This window comes from Nerophis ophidion, linkage group LG10 (assembly GCF_033978795.1).
Source record: "Nerophis ophidion isolate RoL-2023_Sa linkage group LG10, RoL_Noph_v1.0, whole genome shotgun sequence".
Taxonomy (NCBI): Eukaryota; Metazoa; Chordata; class Actinopteri; order Syngnathiformes; family Syngnathidae; genus Nerophis; species Nerophis ophidion.
In genome coordinates, this window is record NC_084620.1 from 68,465,249 (window position 1) to 68,477,078 (window position 11,830).

Below are 11,830 nucleotides of genomic sequence, written 5' to 3' on the forward strand. Positions count from 1 at the left end.
AATTTAAAAGGTAAAAAGGTATATGTGTTTTAAAATCATTTTTAAGGTTATATTTTTTCTCTAAAATTGTCTTTCTGAAAGTTATAAGAAGCAACGTAAAAAAATATTTTCTTGGATTTTCAAAATTCTATTTTGAGTTTTGTCTCTCTCAGAATTAAAAATGTCGAGCAAAGCGAGACCAGCTTGCTAGTAAATAAATACAATTTAAAAAATAGAGGCAGCTCACTGGTAATTGCTGCTATTTGAGCTATTTGTAGAACAGGCCAGCGGGCGACTCATCTGGTCCTTAAGGGCAATATACAATGCAACCGGAAAGTAGTCACAGTGCGTCCCTTTTTCCATATTTTGTTATAGAATAGATAGAATAGAATAGAAAGTAGTTTATTGATCCCTGGGGGAAATTCAGCACCACAGTTCGCTCACAATAAACTATTGATGTTAGTGCCTACATTTTTTCCTCAAAATTCTACACACAATACTCTATAATGACAACGGAAAAAAATTAAATGTACGCAAGTATTTATAGCCTTTGCTTAATACTTTGTTGATGCAACTTTTAGCCGCAACTACAGTCTCAAGTATTTTGGAATAGGATGCCACATGCTTAGCACACCTATCTTTGGGCAGTTTTGGACCATTCCTCTTTGCAGCACCTCTCCAGCTACATCAGGTGGGATGGGAAAGGGGTTGGTTTTCATCCAGGATGTCTCTGTACATTTCTGCATTCATCTTAGTCTAGTCAGGGAGGTGACCAAGAACCCAATGGTCACTCTGTCAGAGCTACAACATTCCTTTGTGGAGAGAGGAGAACCTTCCAGAAGGACAACCATCTCTGCATCAATCCATCAATCAGGCCTGTACAGTAGAGTGGTCAGACAGGAGTAAAAAGTTTGCCAAAATGCACCCGAAAGACTCAGACCATGAGAAACAAAATTCTCTGGTCTGATGAGACAAATATTGAAGTATTTGGCATGAATGTTGTAAAACTGTGTTGGCCCTGTGATGAGGTGGCGACTTGTCCAGGGTGTACGCCGCCTTCCGCCCCAATGCAGCTGAGATAGGCTACAGCACCCCCCGCGACCCCTGAAGGGATAAGCAGTAGATGTTTGGAGGAAACTAGGCACCAGGTCAATAACCATTCCTACAGTGAAGCATGGTGGTGGCAGCATCATGCTGTGGGGATGTTTTTCAGCGGTAGGAACTGGGAGACCAGTCAGGATAGAGGGAAAGATGAATTCAGCAAAGTACAGAGACATCCCGGATGAAAACCAATACTTCAAATCCAACCTGACGGAGCTTTGTAGGTGCTGTAAAGAGAAATGGGCGACGCTGCCCAAAGACAGGTGTGCCAAGCTTGTAGCATTGTACTCAAAAAAGACTCGAGGCTGTAATTGCTGCCAAAGGTGCATCAGCAAAGTATGGAGCATAGGCTGTTTTTTTTAGTTTTATACATTTTGCAATTTTCTTAGGCAAACAACCTTGATGAATTTCCCCCAGGGATCAATAAAGTACTTTCTATTCTATTCTATTGACATTGTTATTATGAGGTATTGTCTGTGGAATTGTGAGGACAGAAATTAATTCATTGCATTTAGGAACAACGCTGTAACATAACAAAATGTGGAAAAAGTGAAGCGCTGTGTATACTTTCTGGATGCCCTGTCAAACAAAGACTTTCCCCCTCCATTAGGTCCACAACCTGGTTGCCATAGAGCTGGCCTACATCAACACAAAGCACCCAGACTTCGCAGACGCCTGCGGGGTCATGAACAACAACATCGAGGTGTGCGTTTCATTACATTTTTATTACACTCTTCTAGTACAAATGGACACCAGCAAAGATATGTGTTCATTATAAAGAATTGCATCTGCATGTTCAGTGTATTATGGGAGAAAGATAACCTGCAATGTGTTTGTAGGAGCAAAGAAGAAACCGGATGAGAGAGCTTCCCTCTTCTGTGCCGAGAGATAAGGTATTTTTAATTGCTGCGGATCGTTTATCGATAAAACAAGCTTGACATTTGGTGCCCAAAGTAGGGCGGATAGATTAGTACCTAAAACCTAAGGGCGAGAACAAGTCCTAAATCTATGGGAGTGTCCTAAAGCAAAATGATGCTCTGGCTTTTCTCCAAAGCTGGGGTGTCCAACAAGGTGTCCAACAAGGTGCCCGGTGGCCATTTTCCTGTCATTTTCTTTTTTTTTTTATATAGGCCCTCACCAAATTCTGAGATTTTGTCATTCTTATCAGTGGAAAGGTTTGTACCTTGTGGTTAGAGCAGGGGTCACCAGTCGCCCGCTGGCCTGTTCTAAAAGTAGCTCAAACAGCAGCACTTACCAGTGAGCTGCCTCTATTTTTTAAATTTTATTTATTTACTAGCAAGCTGGTCTCGCTTTGCTCAACATTTTTAATTCTAAGAGAGACAAAACTCAAATAGAATTTGAAAATCCAAGAAAATAATTTAAAGACTTGGTCTTCACTTGTTTAAATAAATTCATTTATTTTTTTACTTTGCTTCTTATAACTTTCAGAAAGACAATTTTAGATAAAAATACAACTTTAAAAATGATTTTAGGATTTTTAAACACATATACCTTTTTACCTTTTAAATGCATTCCTCTTCTTTCCTGACAATTTAAATCAATGTTGAAGTAAATTTATTTTTTTTATTGTAAAGAATAATACATTTTTTTACATTTAATTCTTCATTTTGGCTTCTGTTTTTTTCGACGAAGAATATTTGTGAAATATTTCTTCAAACTTATTATGATTAAAATTCAAAAAATATTCTGGCAAATGTAGAAAATCTGTGGAATCAAATTTAAATCTTATTTCAAAGTCTTTTGAATTTCTTTTAAAATTTTTGTCCTGGAAAATCTAGAAGAAATAATGATTTGTCTTTGTTATAAATATTGCTTAGTCCAATTTGTTATATATTCTAACAAAGTGCAGATTGGAGTTTAACCTATTTAAAACATGCCATCAAATTTCTAAAATTAATCTTAATCAGGAAAAATCACTAATGATGTTCCATAAATTCTTTTTTAAATTTTTTCAAAAAAATTCGAATTAGCTAGTTTTTCTCTTTTTTTTTTCAGTTGAATTTTGAATTTTAAAGAGTCGAAATTGAAGATAAACTGTTTCAAAATTTAATTGTCATTTTTTTCCTGTTTTCTCCTCTTTTAAACCGTTCAATTAAGTGTTTTTTTCATCATTTATTCTCTACAAAAAACCTTATGTAAAAGGAAAATGATGTTCCAAAAATTATTTTTTTAATTTTTTCAAAAAGATTCGAATTAGCTTGTTTCAAAATTAAATGTTCATTTTTTCCCATTTTCTCCTCTTTTAAACCGTTCAATTGTTTTTTTTTCATCATTTATTCTCTACAAAAAAACTTCCGTAACAGGAAAAAAATGTAAAATACAATTTATTTAAGTGTGTATCAAACTGGTCGCCCTTCGCATTAATCAATACCCAAGAATAGCTCTTGGTTTCAAAAAGGTTGGTGACCCCTGGGTTAGAGTTTCCGCCCTGAGAGCGGTAGCTTGTGAGTCATGCCAAAGACTATAGAAATGGGAGCCATTACCTCCCTGCTTGGCTCTCAGCATCAAGGCTTGGAATTGGGGGTTAAATCAACAAAAATGATTCCTGGGCGTGGCCACCGCTGCTGCTCACTGCTCCCCTCACCTCCCAGGGGGTGATCAAGGGTGATGGGTCAAATGCAGAGAATAATTTCGCCACACCAAGTGTGTGTGAGACAATTATTGGTACTTTAACTTTAACACCCCTGCTCTAAAGAAACAAACTGCGCTTTTTCTTTCTTTTCCATCCATTATTTTTACTCTCATAGCCTCTTTGCAAGGGCCTGGCTGGCGAGCCTTCTGCGTCTGGAGCAGACATGGACGGTGCCAAGGTGGGCACAGTTTGCTGCTGCTGTGCCTGGCTATGCTACGCTGTGCTGTGCTATGCTATGCCATGCTAAGCTAAAATAAACTAAAACAAGCTAAGCTGTCCTATGTGGACCCGCACTACCAATGTTGTTTCCTCCAGTTTCACCTTCCTGCCCTTTTTTCGATCCTCTTCATCCTTGTTTGTCTTGCTTCCTTTTCCCCCTCATTCCAAAAGATCTCCCTGTGGATTACTTCCATTTTATTTGTCAAGATTCTAGCATTTTATGGCAATTATTCAATAAAATTAAAAAATATATATATATAATAATTTAAAAAGAAATATATATGTGTGTGTGTATATATATATATATATATATATATATATATATATATATATATATATATATATATATATATACATATACGAAACAACATCATCTGGTACAATCCGCCATTCAGTAAAAACGTCTCAACCAACATCGGCCGCAAGTTCCTCACTCTGATCGACAAACACTTCCCCAAAGGCAACACCCTAAAAAAAATATTCAACAAGAACAACATTAAATTGAGCTACAGCTGTATGAATAACATACAACAAATCATTTCAAACCACAACAAAGCAATTGCAAAAGGACTGCCTACCCCCAGACTAAACGACTCTGAAACCAATAAGGAATGTAACTGTCGCAAGAAACCTGATTGCCCTCTCAACGGAGGGTGCTTACAGACATCAGTCGTTTACCAAGCAAAGGTAACACGCAAGGACATTAACACATCCGACACGTACGTAGGATTAACCGAAGGAGCGTTCAAAACAAGATGGAATAATCACAACGCCTCCTTTAGAAACCAGACTTTGCGGAATTCTACAGAACTCAGCAAGCACATTTGGAACCTCAAAGACAATAATGTTGAATATTCAATAACATGGCAAATTCTTGCATCCAGCACACCTTACAACAGTGGTAATAAAAGATGCAACCTATGCTTAAAAGAGAAACTGTTTATTATATATCATCCAGATCTATCATCCCTCAACAAGCGCAGTGAGATCATTTCAACATGCCGCCATAGACGGAAACACCTCCTAGGTAACACATGAGCCAATCACCACGCCCCTACACCTGCCTGTACCCACCCACTCTGTGCCCTATATAAACCATTGTATGTGAATGCTTCCATTAAAATCTCCTGATGATTGAGGGAACCCCTCATGAAACAGATCTGTAGAGATGAAGTAGTCTTGTGATTTTTCCCACACCTACATATATATATTTTAACACTTATTTTGTGATTTATTTTAGAATTTTGAGGTTGTGATAGCTTTGGGAGATCAGCAATTAATTAATAATGAAAACAAATTTAAAAACATTTATGTAGGTAGGTCTTTATTGTCATTGCACAAGTACAACGAAACTGTTTTCAGCACAAACCTGTTCAAGATTAGACAAACAAACAGTGTACAGGGTTACAGAACAAGAACGCTGATGGGTCGCCATAAGGCGCCCATAAAAGATGGGAAAAAGGTAAACGCTGGGGAAGGATGAGTAAGAAAATACAATCCAGACTGGGCTCCTAAGGGGGCCCAGTACGGAGAGAGAAAAAACCTCCATAGCAAAGCACATATACATATTACAACATACATCTCGAGATATCTAGCAACAGAGGGAAGGTAGTTCAAGGTCATGGTGGTAGGTCGCAGCTCTCAGGCGCGGACCATCCATTCATCACCCCTACGGGATTTGCGTCAAGGGCGTTGGATTGGGGGGCAGGGGGGTGTATGTGTGGCGTATATTTTTTTTGTGGATGTGTGTGTGTGTCTCTGTTCCGCGGCCTTGATGTATTTGCCGTCGCTAGTCCAAAGTTCACAACAACAGGTGTGTGTCCATGAGAGACAAAAAAGGGAGTTTGTTGTGTCTTCGCTTGCAGAGATCTTCGGGAGAGTCTCGAAGCCAGGGAAACAGTCCAAGTTAAAAAGATTTGTATGCGAGTGAAAATTAAATTTACTTTTCACTCTAAAATTGTCTATGACTGGTCCTCAAAAACAAATATATCATATTGCAACATGATCCAAGCTTCCATGTCTCCAGACGCCAGCAGCAGGGCCTCAAGGCGAGCAGGACGTCACAGGCGCCTGGAGAGGGATGCTCAAGAAGGGAGAAGAAGGTCCAGGTTCTGGTCCAGGAAGTCCCTTCAAAGGAGCCGTCAACCTGCTGGATGTGGTAACTTGTCTCCACCTCCATGAAGCCCCGCCGCTGACGGCGTGCTGACTTTGTTTTTTGACTCGCAGCCGGTGCCGGTCGCCAGGAAGCTGTCGTCACGGGAGCAGCGGGACTGTGAGGTCATCGAACGTCTCATCAAGTCTTACTTCCTGATTGTGCGCAAGAACATCCAAGACAGGTAGAAGATAAACCACCGTCATGGCCAAACATCATTGAAAATGTCATCGTTTGTGCAGCCCTTTGAGACACTAGTGATTTAGGGCTATATAAGTAAACATTGATTGATTGATCTTGCTCCCCCGGGAGCTCATTAATATATTTTAATTGACGCCGTGTACTTGCATGGCCGCGGTATTTAAAGTCCTACTGAAAGCCACTACTAGCGACCACGCAGTCTGATAGTTTATATATCAATGATGAAATATTAACATTGCAACACATGCCAATACGGCCGCTTTAGTTTACTAAATTACAATTTTAAATTTCGCGCGGCGTTTCTTGTTGAAAACGTCGCGGAATTATGACGCGTCCGCGTGACGTCTCGGGTTCGAGGGGACATATTAGCCCAGCAACACTTACGGCTAAAAGTCGTCTCTTTTCATCGCATAATTACACAGTAATTTCGACATCTGTGTTGCTGAATCTTTTGCAATTTGTTCAATTAATAATGGAGACGTCAAAGAAGAATGCTGTTAGTGGATTGCAGCTACCTTTAGCCACCAAAACACAGCCGGTATTTCTTTGTTTGTTGTGAAGCTTTAACACCGAGCGGTCAAGCGAACATGTTTCTCTACGTCAACCAGCAAGTATTTGGATGGGAAAATAGTGATATTAAGTCGTCTTTTACCGGAGACTTCAGTGGATTATGGGACTTCCTCCTGCAGCTCAAAAAGGCAGCTGTGATCTTGGCTTCTCTGAGAGACACTGGCGTTCACCGCAGCCTTCCGACTTTCCGGTATGTCTTTACAATCTCACTAAAACATTGTTAAAACAATAAGCAGATAAGGGATCTTCCAGAATCATCCTAGTAAATGTGTGTAATTACATCTGAAACGGTCCCACTGCGGTTTTTTTTTTTGTGCTTCACTCTAACTTCCCTTATCCACGAATCTTTCATCCTCGCTCAAGAAATTGTCACTTTCTCGGTCCAAATCGCTCTCGCTGCTGGTGGCTATGATTGTAAACAATGTGATGAGCCCTCACACCCGTGATGTCACACACACATCGTCTGCTACTTCCGGTACAGGCAAGGCTTTTTTATTAGCGACCAAAAGTTGCGAACTTTATCGTGGATGTTCTCTACTAAATCCTTTCAGCAAAAATATGGCAATATGGCGAAATGATCAAGTATGACACATAGAATGGACCTGCTATCCCCGTTTAAATAAGAAAATCTCATTTCAGTAGGTCTTTAAAGCGGCTGCTGACTGGGTCAAACCTGAAACACCCCCCCCCCCCAATCAACCAACCATCTGCTCTATCTGTTCACCCGCAGTGTGCCCAAGGCGGTGATGCACTTCCTGGTCAACCACGTGAAGGACAGTCTCCAGAGCGAGCTGGTGGGCCAGCTCTATAAGTCGGGCCTCCTCAACGACCTGCTGACCGAGTCGGAGGACATGGCCCAGCGGCGTAAGGAAGCGGCCGACATGCTCCAGGTAAAACCCGCCGCTGGTACGACCGCCTCCCGACCAGTCCGTAACCCTCGCTTTTATGGTATTTTGGCTGCAGGCGTTGCAGAAGGCCAGTCAGGTGATCGCTGAGATCCGAGAAACTCACATGTGGTGAAGTGGGACACAACACAGCACTGGACTCACAAGTACTTGTTAATGTTGTCATATTCAGCATTATATGATGATGTAATATTATTATGATAAGGAACAAAATAGTCCTCTCCTCCGTTTCGGAGTTGCAGTCTCACGTTTGCACTGATGTCGCTCCACTGTAAATATTTATTTATACATGCTTGCACCTTGCGTTTGTTTACAAGTGTAATGTTTAGCATTTGGTGTTTTCGCTCATCAGGTCCTTAAGGCTCCGGTCTTGTTGCTTTTTGGCTACTGCTGCACTTGTATTTCGAGACGCTCTTTGGTCCATCAAATCTCTTCTGGACTAAATGAGGTTTTGCTTCGTTATGTACGACAGGGGTCTCAAACTCAATTTACCTGGGGGCCACTGGATGCAGAAACTGGGTGAAGCTGGGCCCCAGGAAAACATTTCTTAAAAAAATACATCATGCACTTTTTTATGAATTCACCTTCTTTGAATGGCTTTCCGGCCCTAGCAACATACTTGCAAACTCTCGCGATCTTTACGGGAAACACACGAATATCTGTGCCCCTCTTGACAATCTCCCGTGGTAATAATTTTCCCGGTTTTCACTCGGACAACAATATTAAGGGCGTCCTCTATAACTTTCTTTAGCGTCCTCTACAACTTGCCGTCTGGTCCGCTTTTCCACCATACAAACAGTGTGCCGGCCCAATCACATACTGTATGAGGCTTAAGCAGGCACATGGAAGGAACCGCAAGGCATACTTGGTCAACAGCCATACATGTCACTTTGAGGGTGGCCGTATACACAATTTTATCACTGTTTACAAATATGCGCCACACTGTGAACCCACACCAAACAAGATTGACACACATTTTGGGAGAACATCCACACTGTAACACAACAGAACAAATACCCAGAATCCAATGTAGCACTAACTATTCCAGGGTTACAATAGGGGGCGGGGGTTGTATACAGTACATGTAGTTGTTTATACGGCCACCCTCAGTGTGACCTGTATGGCTGTTGATCAACTATGTCTTGCAGTTGCTCACTGCGTCTGCAGGAGCCAAATACAACATGTGGCTGGGCTGGCACGCGGTTTGTGTAGATTGTAAAGTACGCTAAAGGCTGTGCCTCCACAGCGCGCCCTTAATATTGTTTGAGTGAAATTCGGGGGACTGATTACCCCTGGAGTGGTTTCGAAAAATGGTACTCTACTGAATAAATTGAGGTTATACAAGTATGACGCTGTAAAGCACCGTTCATATAAAACCTGCGGGCCGCAAAATAACATCTCGGCCGCGTGTTTGAGACCCCTGATGTACGATATATAGCAGCTGCATCAAGTAGAGAAGATATTTGTTGGATTTAAGGGCCCAGAGTTGTACTGTACATTGTTTGAAAACATCCTGTTACAGTAGGTACATGTAACATTATAATGCAACAATAAATAAGACTTTCATTTTTCTAGTTTAATGCCCTTATTTTGCACCAGTGTAAAAAAAAAAATCAATTTCTTATTGTATTTAACTAGGGAAAATCCTGCCGTTTATTTTATTTAATCAGGAAAAACCCTCTTTTATTATATTATACCGTATGTTTCGGACTATAAGTCGCAATCTTTTTCATAGTTTTGCCCGGGCTGTTCAGTTCAGTTCAGTTTATTTTCAGTCTAAGAAAAACATATTCAAACATGGATCACGATTCAAAAATAAATAACATGACTGAAACAGTTAGAAGCAAAAAATCTTATATGCCCAACTTAACATTTTTTACATTCAATTAAGTTACCTTTTCTAATAATTTTGTAATACAAAAAGAAATATAGTCATTCAGCATTTACATTTAAGTTGCCCTTTAACAAATAATACAAAAATATGTACTTACACACATGCACTTTTTTGTAAATAGATAAACATACATACCTTCTAAATACAACATTTAACCAACCAAACAGAAATTTCTAGTTCACATAACTTTTTAAAATACATTGTGACATGTTCTTTTTTAAATTAAATACTGAGTCACTAATTTTTATTTCTTTACCAACAGAATTCCACAAATTAACACCGAGAACAGATAAACATCTACGTTTAAACAACTAATCTTGCTTTTGGTAAAATAAACTTAGATTCATCTCTTAGATTGTATTTGCTGGTCTGTAGAGAGAAGTATTTTTCAATTCCTTCTGGAAGAATATTTATTTTTGCTTTGAACATTATCTTTGTTATTTGTCCAGGGTGTACCCCGCCTTCCGCCCGATTGTAGCTGAGATAGGCGCCAGCGCCCCCCGCGACCCCGAAAGGGAATAAGCGGTAGAAGATGGATGGATGGATGGATTTTATAATAAACAATATCTTGAAATTTCATAAGTTTTGATTTAACAAATAATGGATGGGTATGGTCATAATATCCTGCTTTGTTTATTAGCCGTACAGCTTTTTTTTGCAGCTGCGACTTATACTCGGAAGCGACTTATGTGTGAAATTATTAACACTTGACCGTAAAATATCAAATATTATTGAACTCATTCACGTAAGAGACTAGACGTAGAAGATTTCATGGGATTAAGCGATTAGGAGTGACAGATTGTTTGGTAAAGGTACAGCATGTTCTATATGTTATAGTTATTTGAATGACTCTTACCATAATATGTTAGGTTAACATAGCAGTTGCTTATTTATGCCTCATATAACGTACACTTATTCAGCCTGTTGTTCACTATTCTTTATTTATTTTACATTGCCTTTCAAATTTCTATTCTTAGTGTTGGGTTTTATCAAATAAATTTCCCCCAAAATTGCGACTTATATATGTTTTTTCCCTTCTTTATTATGCATTTTTGACAGGTGCGACTTATACTCCGAAAAATACGGTAATAACTTTTATTGAACTAGGAAACATCCTATTTATATAACCTTTTATTCAACCAGGAAAAATGGTTATTTGTTTTATTTATTTAACCTTCATTGAACCGTATTCATATTCAACCAAAAAACCCCAGATGTTCTTATAGCCATCTTCCAGGACTTCTCTGTGGGCCCGTCTTGGAGTATAGCCCATCCCCTTTATTTTTACATTTTACATTTCATTTAATGAACGTGTATTTAAACGTTTTACAAATACAGACAAATCAAAAATTATATTTAAATGCTAAGGAAAAAGGTAACTATACATTTCATGTCAAACTTATCTCTTTAATTAATTCCACTACTCGTAGCAACCTGCAGAGGGTGCAAGTAAGCCTGGTCTACTTAGGCTTGTCAATCAATCAATCAATCAATGTTTATTTACATAGCCCTAAATCACCAGTGTCTCAAAGGGCTGCACAAACCACAACAACATCCTCGGTAGAGCCCTGTTCACTGTTCGATAAATAGTGCAAATTTCGGTGCAGGATCTTTTACAACAAAAATAAAAAGACGCTTTGGGAAACAGTTTAGGGCACATGGTAAGTTTATTATGTAAATATGAGAGTTTGTTAAATTAGTCGTTACGTAAAACCTATCCATCCATTTCTACCGCTTATCCCTGCATTTAGCAATATTTTTGGTTTTATTACCAATTGTTTAACCCGGACACATCCAATTGTTTCATATGTTATTTAACCTTCAACATGGAAAAATACTGAGATTAAAAACGTTTTCAAGTCTTGCCAAAAACTTAGATTTATTTAATATATACATATTAGCCTCTCAGTACTTCTCCACTTGTTTCCGTCACTCCCCTTTTGTTTGAAAAATATAATTACATGTCATTTGTAATATTAATGCTTGTCCCAATGTTTAAAATACAGAAAAGTAGACTGTCCTGCTTGTATTATGATTGTGTCAAAAGATTTAGCGATACAACACACCACTACTCGCAGTAACCAACAGAGGGCGCAAGTTAATATTGTCTAAATTGCGCTACATGTCTTTGATTGATTTGAAACTTTTATTAGTAG

At 39.1% G+C, this 11,830-nt stretch overlaps 1 protein-coding gene across 3 annotated transcripts in view; it reads left to right on the forward strand.

Moving 5' to 3' along the window:
- Positions 1-11,830, forward strand: part of LOC133561221 (dynamin-1-like protein) — a 51,734-nt gene that overhangs the window by 17,077 nt on the left and 22,827 nt on the right. Inside the window, exons 13-19 of one of the 3 annotated variants that reach the window (XM_061914549.1) lie at positions 1,691-1,783; positions 1,920-1,973; positions 3,849-3,911; positions 5,979-6,110; positions 6,179-6,288; positions 7,606-7,765; positions 7,839-7,926. In XM_061914549.1, coding sequence (XP_061770533.1) covers positions 1,691-1,783; positions 1,920-1,973; positions 3,849-3,911; positions 5,979-6,110; positions 6,179-6,288; positions 7,606-7,765; positions 7,839-7,895 — 669 coding nt within the window. In that variant the 3' untranslated portion in view covers positions 7,896-7,926. Of the gene's footprint in view, positions 1-1,690; positions 1,784-1,919; positions 1,974-3,848; positions 3,912-5,978; positions 6,111-6,178; positions 6,289-7,605; positions 7,766-7,838; positions 9,355-11,830 lie in introns of those variants that run through there. The other 2 variants (XM_061914548.1, XM_061914550.1) reach the window with 2 other exon arrangements.